General features: G+C 51.1%; 2 protein-coding genes across 21 annotated transcripts in view; one reads left to right on the plus strand and one right to left on the minus strand.

The window, feature by feature from the left end:
• HNRNPH1 (heterogeneous nuclear ribonucleoprotein H1) overlaps nt 1–9,717 on the minus strand; it is a 16,896-nt gene extending 7,179 nt beyond the window's left edge. For 7 of the 20 annotated variants that reach the window (XM_050713662.1, XM_050713669.1, XM_050713659.1 and 4 more), the window contains exons 1-3: nt 9,005–9,285; nt 1,599–1,658; nt 550–687 (exon numbers count right to left, since the gene is read on the minus strand). In XM_050713662.1, the coding sequence (XP_050569619.1) occupies nt 550–687; nt 1,599–1,658; nt 9,005–9,053 (247 nt within the window). In that variant the 5' untranslated portion in view covers nt 9,054–9,285. Of the gene's footprint in view, nt 1–549; nt 688–906; nt 1,008–1,598; nt 1,659–9,004 lie in introns of those variants that run through there. The other 13 variants (XM_050713670.1, XM_050713672.1, XM_050713668.1 and 10 more) reach the window with 8 other exon arrangements.
• Nucleotides 2,451–8,302, plus strand: LOC118254905 (deoxycytidine kinase 2-like). Its single transcript, XM_050713674.1, is given in 10 exon segments — nt 2,451–2,621; nt 3,483–3,598; nt 3,987–4,137; nt 4,140–4,179; nt 4,261–4,333; nt 4,335–4,409; nt 5,038–5,125; nt 5,128–5,152; nt 6,575–6,674; nt 8,016–8,302. Coding segments are annotated over 10 exon segments (792 nt in total). The 5' UTR covers nt 2,451–2,521; the 3' UTR covers nt 8,040–8,302.
• Nucleotides 9,718–17,089: the final 7,372 nt, after the last annotated feature.

Here is a 17,089-nt window from a genome sequence, read left to right on the forward strand (position 1 = left end):
ACATTAGGGATAAATACAGATCAGCTATTTTTAAAGCTTTACTGCCTCAAGTCAAGTCAAGTGTTCTTCTTTTGATCATAGGTGACTTCAGACTTTCTGATCAGGATGAAGCACGACAAATAGTAAAAATCAAGTGCAGGCATAACGAACTAAATCAGGACCAAACCCCTTGTACCAAATTCCTGAAATAGTAAACCTATTACAGCAGCATCAAGAATTAAATTAATTTAATTAAGCCTGAAACAAGAGTTTTGAGATTTTCCTTCAAATGAAGGCTTCTTTCTTCCACCTGCTCAAGAACAGAAGGCAGTTGTGGTTGTTCCTGCAACACAGCTGCAGCTACTTGTGTCCTGTCCCAACTAACTGAAGCATGGCTGTCCACACTGAATTCTAGCTAGGGCACTTGTTTCTTTACAAACTTCACTGGATACTGGAACTACACCAAAACTTCTGCTACTACTCATTGCAATATTCCTGCTGCTAGAGCTTCCCTGAAAGAACCCCAAGGAGCCCCTGTCCCCAGCCCCCCATTCCCTCAGTTCCACTTACCAGAGAAAAACCTCTGCACCTCCTCAGTGGAGCAGGACCAGGGCAGCCCCCTCACTTTCACCACGTATCCCTCGCTGCTCTCCGTGTTCAGCATCACATTGGAGGTCAGGTTGGGCTCCGCCTCGGTTTCTGTGGTAGCTGGAGAAAACCAAAGCAGGCTCCTTGAGACGCTGCGGGGCACAGCTGCCACCCACACCCCCTCAGAGCACCCGGCGGCCCCCCGGCCCCGGGCCCGCCCGCCCCCGAGCCTCCTCTACCTCGGACCGCTGCCCGCCTCACACACACGGAGCCGCTCCCGCCCGGCGCACGCCTGGCCCACCCGCCCGGCCCGCGCCCAGCCCCCGTCCCCGCACGCACACATGGTGGGGCTCCGCGCTGGTTCTAGGGCTCCGAGCCTGATCCGCTGTCCGGAGAGCGCCTAGTCCCGGTCAGGCGGCAGCAAGCGGGCGAGCCTGTGGCGAGAGCGCGCTAGGAAATGGCGGCGGGTGCTCCCGCTTCCGCTGGGCCGGCCCTTCCGTCGCACAAAGCGCCCCGGCCCGGCCCCACGCGCCGCCCGACGGCCGGCAGCCCCCGGCGGGGCGACGCCGCGCTCCTGCCCGGCTCGGGGCCCCGGGGGGCGGCGGAGCAGGGGCTGCGGGCCCCGCCGCGTGCCTGGGGACGGGGCGCGGAGCGCATGCGCGCCGCCACCCGGAGGGCCTCTGCCCCCCTCCCCGCGGGCCCCTCCTGCGCATGCTCAGTAGCGCCACCGCGCCGGGCCGCGAACCCCTACGCACACCTTCCCCGCGCCGCTCCCGCCAGGTTGCGCATGCGTCCTCGCTAAGCTACGCTTCACCCCCCCCCCGGCCCGCCCGCCCGCCCCCCCCTCCGTCCCCGGTGGGTTGTGCGCATGCGTCGCCTGCCTCCTGCGCTGAACAAAGCCGAGGCGCTGCCTCCCGCGCCGAGCCGCCGCGCATGCGCCTCAGAGCGGCGCGGGCCGCGCGGCGCTTCCCGCCCCCCGCAGCAACGGGCACGTCTGGCTGCACGAGAGGCGTGCGGGAAGCAGCACTTACCAGCTTCAAATGCTGACGCTACCCCGCGTGAAACAATCTGCTCGCTTCGGTCACTGAAGCCTGGTGTGTTTGTAGGAGATGGGGGAAAGAAGAGACACGGGTCACAATTATCATAATGAAAAGGAAACTAGAACTCCCTCCCATCTCCTCCAAACACACCGGACCGAGCTCGGTCTCGCCCTGAACCTCCCTGGCACGGAGACGAGCAGTTACCGGGGGTAACCAGCAGCACAGCCTCTGGCAGCGGCACCCAGACGTGTTAGCCAAGCTTCCTCAACCCCTTTCCTTACACCACCAGGACCAAGCAGTTCATGCCTCAACCAGTGCCCACAGAGGTAACAGAGCGCCCATGCCAGGAGTTAAAGCGGACTCTGAAGCCCCGGGCATGTCAACGCTGCTGCTGGAATTGGAGCTGCGAGGCAGGGCTGCTCCCAAGGGCACCCGCATATATTTCATTCATGCATGCTTCCTTTCCAGTCAATAACAAAATTAACATACAGCTTTAGGTTGAGATGCTTCACTGACTGCAAATCTGCATTGCCTCATATTTCCGTAACTACGTAAAACATTTAATTTATCGGATCACAATTCAAACTACAAAAAGCAGGAGACTTTTTGGGAAAAAAAATTGCTCTGGAGTTGAGGTCTGGAACGCAAGCAACATGGGGGAACTCACTGAAGTTGATGCAAATCAGACCAGCAAGTCAAGCAGTAACTTCCTGAAGGAAGCCGCTCTTAAAATTTCCCTCGCTCAACACCCATTTCAAAAAAGCCCTGCAGCAGAGGCTGGGCGGAGGCAGGAGCGGGGGGGAGCAGGCAGAGGCTGCGCGGGAGGCAGCAGGAGGCAGCCCTCCCCTCCCGCCCACCGCTTGGCGGGAGACTTAAAGCAGGCAGGAGCAGCCAGCTGCCCTCAGCGCCCCACCATGTCCACCCCTGCCAAGCGGCGCTGCTGCGGCCCCAGCGGCTCCCTCGACTCCAGCTTCCAGAAGCGCCTCAAGAAGATTTCCATCGAGGGGAACATCGGTGAGCGCGGCGGCGGAGGGGGGCGGGATGCGGGGCTCCAGCCTCAGGACAGGGGAGCCCTGAGGGAACGATCTGAAGGGGGGAAGGGGAAATCCTCCTCCAGCCCCACTGACCCGCGGGATGGCAGCTGTATCCCGACAAAGGCACCAGCCCCAACGGGTGGCCACCCGCTGCCACCTGGCCGTGCCCCCGCTCCCCTCAGGAGGCTCAGAAACTAGCGCCATGGCAGGGGCAGGACCCCGCCGTCCCCAGCAGCCTCCCTGACCAAGGACAGGCCGGTGGCCATTACAGTGGGGACACGGAGCCCCTGCTGACAGCCAACCCCCGGGGACTGGGCACCGGGCACGGAGCCAGCCCGCCTCCCGCCCAACGCCCCCCCCCCCGCGCGGAGCTGGGCTGCTGCCGGGACCGGCCGCGCGCTCCCGCTCGCCTCAGAACCCCCCGCGTTCACGCGCCCGTCCCGCCCGCGGCTCCACGGGGAACACGCGCCGCGCATGCGCGCAGCCTCCCCGCTCTCCCGCGGCCCGCCAACAATGCGGCGCCGGCCCCGCCCCGCGGGCAGCCTGCTCCTAAAATGGCGGCTCCCCAGGCCCTGTCACGGCCCCGCCACCGCCTCCTCCTCGCCCGGCCCCACCACGGCCGCCTGGCGCCGCAGATTAGCGCCGTTTTCTCGGAAATCCGCTCGATTTCGCTGCGTCTGGTCCTGCTCCGAGCGGCTTCCAAGCTGCAAGCACGCAGCTCGGCACCTCCACGCTGCCAAAAGGCAGCCCGCATCTCTTACACCTCCCAACTGCTGCTGAGGGTCAGTCAGCAAGACCACTCTCATCCACACCCTGAGTAAACTTCACAAATCTTTTGCAGCTGCAGGGAAGTCTACATTTGTCAGGCTACTTGAGAAACACAGCGATGAATGGGAGGTAATCCCTGAACCTATTGCCAAGTGGTGCAACATTCAGACAGCTGAAGATGAGTATGAGGTAGGTGCACCGCACTTGGGAAGCATGAGATGGGCACATAAACTGAACTGACTGGCCAAGGAACACGTCAAGATTCACCTAATTAGACACTCAGACTGCCACAGCCACTTGCAAGATACTATTCAATGCATCGGCCAAGTAGTCATCCCCCACTCCACAGGGATCATTCTCAAAGCCAGTGATAGACCTACTCTAAAAAAAAAAGTCAAAGACAGCTTCTCAGTTTAGAAAAATCTTGTTTCTGTGCCTAAGTCACTTCCTTTTTAGGAAGGATCACATACCAGAATTCTGGATTAAGAAAAAGGAGTAAAAACTTGCAAATATACTGGGTATTAAGCCTTGTCCCCAAAATACACTGGTTATTAAGTCTTCTCTCTTGTACCCCTAGGAGCTTTCAACATCTCAGAAGAATGGAGGAAATCTACTTCAAATGCTGTATGATAAGCCCACAAGATGGGCTTACACTTTTCAGACTTACGCTTGCTTGAGCCGAGTAAGGGCACAATTAAAACCCATCTCAGCCAAATTATACGAAGCAGAACATCAGTGCAATTTTTTGAGAGATCTGTGTACAGTGACAGGTAATTACTCTCACAATGCAACCAGTTTAAGTAGTTCAATTTTGTCATTCCTAGCATGACACTTAATGCCTTTCCTTGCAGATACGTGTTTGCTTCTAACCTGTTTGAATCTGGAAACATCAATGAAACAGAGTGGACTATCTATCAGGACTGGCAACACATGGCTTTTGAATCAGTATGAACCTGATATAGAACTGGATGGCATCATCTACCTCAGAACCACACCTCAGGTATACCCAAGTATATCCATGACATACTGCAGTGACTAACACCACACTAGCATTTTGTTCTCCAGAAGTTACAGGAAGCCTACAGTAACTTCACATTAGATTCAGATCAAACTGAACACCCTCCTTTCTGAGCTGCTATTCTGATGCCAGCAAACGCTGTAGTTAACTAACATCTACCACTCAGTAAGCTTCTGCATAAGTAAGACTTCAGTAAGACTCTGTAAGACTTTCTGCATAAAGTTTCACTTCCAAACCACAGTATAAGGGAAGGAAAATCTTTTAGTAAGAACTGACTTTTTTCTTAGCCAAGGATTAAAGTGCTCCCATTCTAATGCTTGTGACACTTCAATACATTCATCATAAGGACTGTCAGTTCTCTGCTTAATACTGGCATACTAAACATCCTCATACTCAGGTATCCAAAGCAAGTCACCCAGTAAAAAAAAAAAAAATGCTCTCTAGTTAAGGAATAACCTGTAGATACCCTCATTCATAATTGAATATGTACTATTTGCCATCTTATTTTTTAATCTGTTAAGAATTAATTCTGATTTAAGGACCGCTTGATCAATTTAGTTCATTTAGCCTTTTAACACATTATTAATGTCCAGGCTTGCATTTTTTTCAGAAATGCATGGAAAGGCTGCAGACAAGGGGAAGAGAAGAGGAACAAGGAATTGAGCTTGAGTATTTGGAAAACCTCCACTATAAACATGAACGTGGCTTTATGAAAGAACTCTGAGGTATGAACCCATTTTCCCTATACCACCAGAATAGCTTTGATCTGTTACCATAAAAGCAGCAGAACACTGAAATCAAAAACTAGTGGCTTATTCAAGTTTCAGCTTACAGGCAAGGCTCTTTTCTACCTCATGCTAAAGTTGATTAGGGGTAAAACAGATTTAAGTTTAGCCTTACTCAGTAAGGAAGGACTTGCATTAAGCATTACCTTCAACTAAAAAGCTACATAATTTAACTTTTCTCCAGAAAGGATTTCAATTTGGTAACAGTACACAGGAATACTGCAGAGTTGAGACTGGATTCAGTGGGCAACCACTTAAGTTACCTACTAAGCAGCTTCCAGTTCCAGTGTAAGGGAAGGCAGTGTCCCAGCTACCTTTAAACAAGGGTGATTTTGTTTCAACGATTATCAGAAAGGCTTTTGGTAGTTAGTATTATACACAAAACCCCCAGTCCATGACTAAGATCTCTGCGTACCTCCCTCCTCACTTTCCTATTGACTCATTAGCTTTCCTCACATAAGGAACTTCTGGATGTGAATGCAAACTTCATATTCTCCCCTACAAGAGCCTGAAATACTTTACTGAATGGAAAGCAGTAGGTTAAACATTTATTACCGACTGTTCCACTTGACATTAGCATATACAGCAAAAGAACATCATTGAAGTGCTCAGAACATTCTTGATAGGCAAGCATGTCTTTTCAGCTGAAATAACTCCCTCCAGCTGGAGTACTAACAGATTCAAAACAATTCCAGGAAAAGTATGTTAGATTGAACATCAGTCACATCTGCTTTCCTAAGTATAAATTTCATGTAGGATGACCTGAATGCTCAGGAGACAAATGCACTGCAGTATTGTGGCATTCTGGGAACATTTACACTGTTTACTCATTCCAAACTCATGAGCAAACATTTCCTGTATTTTTAATAGGAACACTTGGGTCTGCAAAATAACATGTCACAATGCTGTTCAGCACACTTACTGGACTTCAGAAACGCTTTTCAGACATAGGAAGAGGAAATATGCAGTGGTTAGGAGAACTAGAAATGAAAGCATCTAGTTGCACGGTTACTGCTCTCTTCTGCACTTAGCCTGTGGTCAAAATAGTCTTATCTTGCAGCCATTTTAAATACCTTTCCTGTAACCTGTTAAAAGATGCCATCCCCATCAAAGGGTGCTATAGAACTTCATCTTAGTACATGGATTAGCAGCTAACAACAATGGGTACGGGGGGGGGGGACACAGGGCAAGAGGCATTTTCCAGGAAATACTGCTTAAAGTAGGATAAGTCATCAACATCCCAGGTGCATGGGATAATGAGCAGTGCTGCACCCCTAAAATGTCTCAGAAAGCAATTAGATCATGCTAGTAAAAATAGTATTAAGTACTGTGCGTTAAAACAATTTTGCTCTCTCATAACAGAGTTGACTTTGAGAACCTTAAAGAAATCCCCATTCTTGTTTTGGACGTTAATGAAGATTTTAAGAATGATAAGATTAAACAGGAGTACCTAATTGATGAGGTAAGTAAAAATGTTTCCTTGCATTTTCTTCTGCAGTAATAGCTCTAATTTACCAAATCTAAGTTCTTAAAATTCAACTACTAAACTGCAAATTTAGGAGTCATGCAGTAGTAGTTTAGGGCTAGTAGAGTCAGTCTCCATCACATGGGTGCAGGAGAGGCTTTTTCCTTTCCTCCACAAAACCATTTAACTCCACAACATTATCCTCAAGGTTGAAGCAGTTCACAGTAAAAACGGGTATTTTTCAAGAGGGGCAGTTGGGGGGGGGAAACAGTGCACAGTAGCTGCGCTGGAGTCAGACTGCTCTCTGCCAAGTCTGCACTGCCATGCGACTCATTAAATAGTTTACACAATAATACTGTCCAATTCATGTCAGCCATGTTGTCTTAGAAAAATCCTAGTCAGCTTAGAGCTATTTATGCTCCTTCGCATTCTAAGGACCTAGGCTCTTCCTGGACACCTGACGAACACCGAGATCATACGTAGTTCTAAACGCATGAAGTGAAACTGGTAAGTGGGGAAGGACGGCCATTAGAGGAAACAGTGATAGGTCATGAGACAAAATGGTGTTTGCCGATTCTGTGGGAAGACAAAACTTGTGGTGGTGAATTCCCCAAATAAATCCTTCTGTTGCGTGCCCACTCCACAGCAAGAAAGTAACATGAAATACCCGATTCTTGGTCAAGAATTTGGTATTATTAAGGAATTACTTCTACATCCAGTATCGTTCTCCCAAGTAATGTGGGTGGGGGCACGATGTTCAGTCAGGGTACTATGAGAGTATTTACTGTGAAGTTTTATTCTCGTGGAAGTGAGCAAACAGCAGCTCAGAGTTATGAGCTGCTACACACAGGTACAATCTTCCCTTTAACTTCACTTCACTGAAAGGCCACCACTGTTGTTTCCACTAAAACCCCTTCACCCAGCATATCAGAAACCAGCTCTACTTTCAGCTTCGGGTGGGGGCTAAAGGGTACAGCACTATGCTGGAACTGTCTGGAAATTAAGCCGAGGATCTCATAGCAATTTCTTTCTAGAGAAAAGCTACTTAGTAAAGGCAAATCCATTTTCTTTAACAAAATAGTATGCTGTAAAGCATTCCAAAAGCTACCTTTAAGTACTCCCCATCTTGCTAATAAATTATTTAGGTTACTTAATTCTACCTAGTAACAACTATACTGAAGTGCATTTCAGATCATGAATATATACAGGCAGAACAGTACTGGAGACTGTACAGTAACAAACCCTTTGTTCTTAGGAAAGGGAAAACCCTAACAGGGTTTTTGTTTTGTTGTTTCTTTTTAAAATGCATCAAATATAATACAGGCTTTGTTTTCACAGGTCAAATCTTTCCTGACTTCTTAAAGATGAAATTTGAGAGGAACATCAACTGCTCGATAATCAACAGTTAAGCCAGCGTTCTAAGACAATTTAAACTAGATGGTGAATTATCCTATATAAAAACGAAGGTTTTTTTTTACGTATAAATCATGTAATTTTTTTTTTTTGCTTGTCTGGACTGTGTGGTTTGATGGAATTTATGGTATAGTTTAAAGGAACATGCATGGGATGTTTTGACAATGTATTTCGAGTATATTCTCTGCTGTTTAATAAAGATTTTAAACTAACACGGGCTCATAACCGGCTTCAAGCACAGAGGAGTTAACCAGTTATCAGCGGCCGACAACCCAGTAAATATAGATAGCAGGCGCTGGGGCAGGGTTGTTTTGCAATAACTGGCATAGTTCACCATTTTAAGACGAGACTGTTATGGCGTCCAGCAGCCTTACTTTCAAGTTCTGCTTTATCGAGCAGCCGCTTTCAACCCTTTTACCCTAACCAACGGGCGGCACTGCAGTCGCGAGCGTTACACCTGGAACAAACTGCAGTTTAACGACATTTTCTTTACGGACACCCCCTGGAACCAACGGAACCCCCTCCCCCCCCCAACCTCCCGCTTTTCCACGAACACGATCGCGGTCGGGATCCGCTGGGGGGGCACCTCCAAACCCCGATTCTCCCCCCCCAAATCCTCAATCCACCCCCGCCCCGGTGGCTGCTCCCCCTCCAACTCCGCCACGCGGCCGGTGGGGGGGGGGGAAGGAAGGGGGGGGTGGACGGAGAGCGGCGCGCGCACTCCGGGCCCGCCCGCGCCCTGCCGCCCCCCGCAGGCGCCAACGCGGGGGCGCCGCGGCCCCGGATCGGGCGGGCCCCGCCGCCCTTCCCCCACCGCACGGCCGCCCCTCCCCCTCCTCCACACCGCCTGCCTTCCCCTTCCCTTCCCTTCCCCTTCCTCCTCCTCTTCCTCCCCCCCCCCTCCCCCAGCTTACCCAGCCCGGGGATCTCGCCCTCGGTCTCCTCAGTGTGACAGGGATCCATCTCGGCCGCGCCTTCCCACTAAGGGCCGGGAGAAAAATAAAAAAATAAAAAAAAAATACGAGAGCCGCTCTGAGACCAAAAAAAAAAAAAAAAAATCAGCGGGCGCCGAGAAGCCGCTGCGGCGGTGTGGGACCGGGGCCTGCCGCCCTGTGCCGCTCCGCTCCCGCGGGGATGAGGCGCGATGCAGCCGCCGCCAGCCTGCCCGGGCCCGAACCGCCTGCTGGCTGCTCCTGCGCACCGCCGCGCACCGCCCTTAAATAGCCGCCGGCCGCGCTGCGCAGCGTCCTGACGTCACGCGCCGCGCGGGCCTGTCCCCCCCGCCGCCCGCCAGCCAATGGCGGCGTGACAAATGAAAGCAGCCAGTCAGGGCCGGCCGCCCTGCTGAGGGGGGGGGGGGACAAAATGGCGGACGGGGTGGGGGGGGGGGAGGCTGGTGAGGGGAGGGGGGCAGTCCTGTAATGGCCGCCGCGGTGGCGGCGGTGGGGGCTGCGGCCTCTGCGCGCTTCGCGCCCCGCCTCAAGGCGCTGAGGGGGGGCCCCACGGGCCCGCTCCGCCTCGTTGTCCGCACGAGCACAAAGATGGCGGCGGCTTTGTCCCTCGCACAAACACAAAACACCTCCCGTCCCGTCCCGAGTCCTCGCTCGCTCGCTGCGGGCGGCGCCCTCACAGCGCTGGGCTCCGCCTCCCGCCGCGCCAGGGGGGGAGACGGGGAGCGGGGAACCGGGGGCTGGCCGGCGTCTGGCTGGGTGGGGGAGGCACGGCGCCGGGATGGCGTCGGCTTGGGCCCGGAAGGCCGGGGCCTGGTGTGAGGGAAGGCCGTGAAAAGGCCGGTTTTTGGCGAGCCCTTGCGTGGAAATGCCAACGGTGGCGATGGGGACGGCACAGGCTGAAAGTCTGCCAAGGCCGAGCTGTCCGCGCCGTGCTTTCAGAGGGGCTATTCGGCTGTTTAGGTGTAAATGCAGGCAGGCTTATTTCTGGATCTCAAACCTGAGATCTCCATACACCCTGACAGAGAGATACAAATTCCACATGCCCTGACAGATACAAATGGGGGCTGTCTCACATGCCTCCAGACCGCTGCAGTCCATTTGCCCTACACCTAACCAGACCAATTCTTTCTGCGAAGTACTGTTACAAAGAATGCTTGGCTAAAACAACTTTGAGCTAAATAGCTGCAAAGGAGCAGCATGATTGAACAAATAAGCGGTGACCTTAGCACTGTTGAGGTGTGGCATCTCTTCACAACTTTGCTTCTGACTGAGTGGTTAATATAAAGTGAATCCCTTTGCTAATCCCTGTTGAATCATTTGCATTTCTGACTGAGTTAATAATTTTTGTCTTCCTTTAATGAATATTAATAACCATAGAGTGGGGTACACTTACTAAGTGTTATTCTATTGCTCTGGTCTTTTTAGTCTCCATTACTGCATTTGAATAATGAAGGAAAACTGGTTCTCTGTTGTTTACACATCGTGATCCACATGACTTCATAACTTTGAAGTGAGCAGTGCTGCCTGATTTCTTGCACTCTAATTTCCAGTGATAAATAAAGCTTTGTTTGCCCAATACTTTCTCAACCTTTTATTTATTGAAGTAGAACAGCATTCTGACTTAAGTTTTCTCCTTGGAGGTCTCCTAGGAAATGGAAGTTTTCCTGTGTTCACACTGGGCAGGAGTTCTGCCGCACACGTAGTCTTCCACTGTTAGAAACGTCATTTGACTTTCTTGTAACTACGTAATTGGTATTAAACACAGGCAAAATACTTGCCTGCCTTGGAAGCTGACGCATCCAACAGGATGTTGGATACAGCCACTTCTAGGAGAAGAATGCAACCGTGAACAGCAGAACATACAGACAGGCAAGCAAAGACCTAAACAGTTATCAGAAGAGTTATAATTAGCCAATGTATATGTGGTGTTTGAAGGATGAAAACAATTACCAGTTCAAATGAAGTTATTCTTAACACCAGCAGCCCTTTTCCTGAGAGGCTATATCTGGTAAATGCTTTTGTAAGGCTAGTCCCGTAGTATGTGAGCTCTTTCAAAACATTAGGTAGGGGGCCAATATCTTGCTAGAAGCATCTGATGCAGGATTTTCTTAGATTTCTTGAAGCAAGGAAACAATTATGTATGTATTTTATGAATGCAAACTTCCAGGTCTTGCTTCCACAATCTCTTCTAGGTCTCCATCATGATCTGTTTACCTAGGTGGAATTTTTTTGTTTGTTTGTTTTATGGTGCCAACTTGACACCTGCACCTTCTCCAACTATAACAGCTAACTGTGGCACATTTGTCAGCATGTCTGCCTGCAACTCAAGCTTCAGCTTCGTGTAATTGTTTTCCACTAAGGTGGCTTTTGTTCTACTTCAGAATTTCACTGGCCTGTTCCTGCAAAGGCAGAAAGCATACCTGCAGCCCTGACTGCTGGGGAGAGGAGCTGTTCTCATTTTCCTGGTTAAGTTCCCAGAAGATAAATATAGCTGCATACAAATCAGCATGGGGAGGGCCATAATCCAAGCCAAGCTCAGCATGCTGGGTTTTGTAGTCCATCTGGCAGAAAATGGGCAAAGAGGTGGCCTCTTGGGTAGAAAACTGGAGAACGATCTACACGAAAATCACACAGCCCCTATGCAACATCTCCAGTGAAGTTCAAGGAGAACGGAGTTTGCGACCCACACCAGGACTGTGTGAGCTCTGGTCCAACCTGCAGAGAGATGCAGAAGGCCTAGCAGACATGTTAAGTGTTAAACTAAACTGAAGGACCAAAGTAAAACTCTTTCTTGAAGCCTGCTACCTGCTCTGGACATTTCTGTTTGGTACTAGTCATAAATTGCTCTCTGTTGGCTTTCTTCAGTTGCTTTCCTGGGCAAGAGAGCGATGGAGAAACTCTACAGCTGTGGTTCATGGGGTTTATAGGCATCTAAGCACATGGAGACACTGCATTTCTAGAAGTGATGCAGATGCTAATCTCTGACTAGGCTTTAGAGATAGTATTGCAAAGCAAAAAGTAATTGCCAATAGTTCTATTATGGATCAGCATCTGACATTTCAGGGGAAAAAAGAACAGTGATGAGAGTTTAAATACCTGCTCTGAAATGATGACAGAAGTCATTATCCATCATCCTGGTACAACTGCTCTATGCTCCATACCTTTCTTTCTTAGCTAGATGTTTTCCGTTTCTTCTTCTGCTTCCATCATAAGCTTCATCCTTCACGTCTCAGCTTCAGCTGTCGGCTGTCGGCTACAGCTCAGCTGTCTAGATGTGTTCCTTACGTTTGCATATAAGCATGTATAATTCAGGATCTAACGGTTAATCTGCAAACCTGATTATCTCTCGACAAATACTGGTAGCAGCTGACTTGCCTTGTCACCTGAGGTCTGAAATGGGGAATGCATGGAAGTCGCATGCTATTAAAACTTAGTAGGTTTCTCTGTATTATGTGGCCTAATCAAGCCTTAGAATTCAATTATAATTCAATTATTAATCTTTCTGTTGCTACCTATGGCAACCTCCAGCCGTGACAAATACAAGCTAAACAATGCTATTAAATATGCATGCTGTGTGTTATACCATATTAGATAACACATTCGTGACCTGCTAATTCTGCCACTTCACAGCTTTGCTAATCCAGCCGCTTTTACTTTGGGCAAATTAAGAGGCTTTTTAGTTACACTTCACCTCTACTTTCTTCCTTTTCACCTTTTCTGTCCTTCCCTTGGAAATGGTGGTCGGTGGTCTACCACAGAGCTATCCCAGTTTTCCTCATCTATTTTACTAAGAAGCCAAGCCTGTCTAAAAAACAATCTGAGAGGCTGAAGCAGATACCCACATCCCTCCTTCTCTCTGAGACCACTGCTGTACTTTTTGAATCTATCACCCTCCCCTTTATACTACCAGCTTATGCACAGCTTATGCTCAGTATCCTTTGTCACTGCAGGAATGGAAGAATTGCCTCTGCTCTGCTCCTTTTGTGATCACATCCACTCGTGGCTCAGTTGAGTGTTCACATCTGATGCTTTTCTGCTCAGGCCTGTACCACTCTACCTAAGGCAGTTGGCAGAATACTACTCGCTTTCTGCTACCTTGCTGTGAATGCCCTTACAGCAGAAGGTGTCTTCTACCAGCACACCTTAGCTACCTGCGTGTTTTGCCTGCCTCTGAGTGAGGTGGGCATGAGTCAGCTCTGATCCCAAAGCCATCTGGCCATGCAGTGCTGCGTGAGCTAATAAGGCTGATCTCTGGGAAGGTTCCTTCTGGGCTCAGGCAGAACATTTGCAGCTCTTTGGCACTTCACCGTTGCGCCCTGCCAGGAGGGAGGTGGGCAAGTGTCCATTTGCATCCCTTGTAACAAGCCTGGCCTGCATTTCCTCATTCCCTCCCAGAAGGAGGATGAGCTGTAAAACTGTAAATACTTTACAGTGGGGGTGACTGAGTCTAGTCTTGGGAGAGAGAGCTGCATTATCTGTATCAGGGCAGATAGCACGCTGCAGTTCCAGCATGCAGACAGTGCCTGAGCTCTTGTTATTCCCAGGACCATCAGGACCCACAAGGCCCCAGTACCCTGGCAGCTTACAAAGCAGGCAGGGCTGCTGGCTGCCATGACAGAGGGGCCATCAGAAACTCACTGCAGTTGATGAGCTCAGGCTGGACCTAGATCTAGCCACTCGTGGTCTTGAAATTGAGCCAGTTTTAGCCCAGGGGCAGTGACCACAGGAGCTCATCGTTTTCACACTTGCTGACGTGATGATCCCTGACTCCTACCCCTTGCAGGTAACCTTGCCCTAGCTGCTGGGGGTCACCCAGCTTTCTCCTGTCAAGTGGTGCAACGCCCAAGCCACGCAGCTGGTGCACAGGCCACACGTGCCGCTGGCACAGATCCTCTCCGATTCTCCCGGGAGCGTTCTGTGAGTCTTCCCAAGAGCTGACCCTACTTTCGCTCTTCTGACCTAACTTTTACTGTTAGTTTTAAACCCTGGAAATCCCTGGACACACAGTAGGACACAGTGTCAGTGGAGACTGAAATGGGTCATGCTGTTCCCTACACCTCTGCAGCAAACGTTCAAGTTTTCCTTCGGAGGGAGAGCGTTCACAAAAGGGTGCGTTAAGCCCCATCTAACTTGTGTATACTATGGCTCTGTCCTCACCAGGAGAAAGATGAATTCTCAGTGCTGCCTTACAAGTGGTAATTACAGGGATGTACAAAGCTGATGAAGACAAGGCAAATTTTAACCTTTACATGTGGATTTTCCTGGCCATGTACCACAGCTGTTGCATGCACGTACACCCCCCCAGTTTCCCTGAGCAAGGCAGTCCTTCCTCTGATCTTGCTGTTACACACCCAGCAGATATCTCTGCCTGTGTGTTTGCTCAGATCAGCAGGGTTCTGCTTCTTGCCTCCCAGAACCTGAGCGTTTTCTGCACTTTTGGCATTGATCGATACATAATTCAAAACGATTATTCTGCACACAGGCAAACACCAAAATGCTGTTATGTTGATAGTGCAGCCTCTGCAGACTCAGCACATAAAATGGGTCACTACAGCGGTTATTCTTGTTGCACAACTCCAGTGTGACTTCTTTTCCTTTTCCTTGCCCTTGAATGTAAACAAGTAAAACTAAGACAAGTCGATAACAAAATCAGGAAAGGAGAAGGGGAAGGGAAGCTTCTTTCAGGACTGGTCTGGAGATGAGCTTCCTCCCTGCTTCAGCAGCCTGGCTCCTGGGAGCTCTGATGCTGGAGCTGCTGTGGAAATAAAGACCCATTGAGCAGTCTGGCTCCAAATTAGCATTTGAATTCCCTTGTAGTCTGTTGTCAGATGGGCAGGAGGTGGGTGCTAGTCTTGGTTTCTCAGTACTGATACACAAAGGTGGCTTTAAAAGGTTTTCCTTTTTATTTTTTTTTTCTTCCTGAAGGAAAGAAACGCGCTGTTCAAACTAGGGACGCTTTGTGTTTTCGTCTTTTTGTTGTTGTTTTCTCTCCTTTTCCCCTCTGCTTCACCCCCTTTCCCGGATCAGCCTGAGCTGTGGACATGGACCCGTCTGGGTATTGTTAGCCCAGTCTGACCTACTTCTCTCCCTCCCCTCGGCCCCGCGTTATGGATGCTGGTGCTATGGAAACCTGGGTGACATGCCGGCGCCACAAAGCCAGGGCCACCAGCTGCACCCTCCTCCCCCAGCCCCTTTCTCTCCCAAACACCCCCTGAAAAAAGTTAGTGCTGCTTCTTGCAGGAAGCCAAGGATCTGCTCCCTGTGGCCCTGCAAACCCTTAGCATGTCGCTCTTCCTCCTGCTCGGCTGCGTTTCCTCCCATGGTCCCAGGCACAGCGTTTCGGGTGCCGGGCGCTGTGTGCAAACCCGCACACCAGACCTGTCTGTGCACGTATCCTGCACAGGCCGTCACACGAAGGGGAGGAAAGTACACGTGTGTGCCCTTGAGGTTTTCAAGATAATATGCTGCAAACTTCTTTATTGCTGTACGAAAGCCTTACAGGAGCCTCGGTTCCCGCACACGTGGAGGAATCCCAGCATGTATGTGCATGGAGATCCCTGCAGCAGGTGGCAGAGGCTTTCAATGGGGCAGATCTGCGTGCTTCCACCTCCCAGGGGCGACAAGGCCCACCGGGAGGGAGGCTTGGTTACAAGACAGAAGAGATCTCGCTCCTTCTCCAGGTTTCCTTTGCTGTGCTGGCTGCTTGGCCTCAGGGGCTGCGGCCGTGCGCGAGCAGATTCGCTTCCAAGTGCCCCAGGCCGGGCCTGGCAGCAGGGGGGGGAGCAGAAAGGAGTCCAGAAATCTGTGAAGCACTTTCAGGGGGCTCTTCGGACTTTAATAAGACGTGTCTCGAGGAGATTTCCGCGAGGCTGCAGGACCCCCCCCCCCCCACTACCCCTAACACCAGGGCCAGCCCGGCCCCGGCCCCGCGTGGCACCGGCGCCCCCTGGTGCCCGCCGCCCGCCCGAGCGGCCCCGCGTGTGGCCGAGCCTCGGAGCCCCCGGCCCGGCCTCGGCTCCCGGCACCTCCGGGGGACCCCCCCCTCGGAGCCAGGCCTCCGGTTGTTGGAGCAGACCATTCCCCCATTCCCTGGTCTGAAGGAGCTGAGCCGTGGCAGCACCCCTGGGCTGGGGGGGGCACCTGCGGCACCCCCAATGGCTGTTTCCAAGGGATGATGCCCTGGGCTTCTTTTCTGTGGCAGGGTTAAATATTTACCCAGGCCAGTGGGCCTGAGGTGGGCAGTGGCCCCAAGCTGGTGCTGTGGGGTTGGGAAATGGGTTGTGGGGTGGGAGATGGAGGTAGTGTGTGAAGCAACTTGGGCTCACACGGATGGGGTTTGAGGGGAGGCAGGAACCCAAAGCCCGGAGCGCGCTGGGTGGCCGCGAGGTGCTGGTGGTGCTGGTGAAGGGATGAGGAGAGAAAATGCATCAGGAGGTGGTGGGAGGCATTGATGGGATGGCTACGTAAAATCTCAGCGGGGCAGGTGATGCGTCTGTACCTCCCTAAGGCACAGCCAGGGTAAAACATCCCTCTGCTTTTGCCAAAGGGTTTTGCCAACGCCGCTAGAAAAAGTTACTCTGTCTTTTTACATGGCTGACATCCCGGGCTCTTGTGAGGATGGGGCCCCGCTGTGCTGAAAACTCTGCACAGATGAGTGCTGTACAGTTATTTCTCTTTGAATTTAAGCCTTCCCATGCAGTGTGTGCTCTGATCCAAGGCAGAAGGGCCTGAAAAGGGAAACGGAGTGGGAGCTTTGCTGGACAAGCCAATTAAAGTGCAGGGAAGGAAATGAAGCAATGTGAAAAGTTCATCCCTTCCAGAAAAAAAACACCTCATGTTCTTACAGTGTAAGATATGTCTGTCACTAGGGGAGGGAGGGGAGGATGGCAGCCTTTAAAACCTGGTTGAGCTGTCAGCACACTAACGGAGTTGTTTTTGTTCCCTGGGCTTGATGAGAATTCCCCGTGACGAGGGCTCAGAGCACTTCTGGTGTTTTCTAAGCTGTGCTGCTAACACGGGGGGACTGAGAGGCAAAAGGCTCAGTGC

This window comes from Cygnus atratus, chromosome 14 (assembly GCF_013377495.2).
Source record: "Cygnus atratus isolate AKBS03 ecotype Queensland, Australia chromosome 14, CAtr_DNAZoo_HiC_assembly, whole genome shotgun sequence".
NCBI classification, from domain to species: domain Eukaryota; kingdom Metazoa; phylum Chordata; class Aves; order Anseriformes; family Anatidae; genus Cygnus; species Cygnus atratus.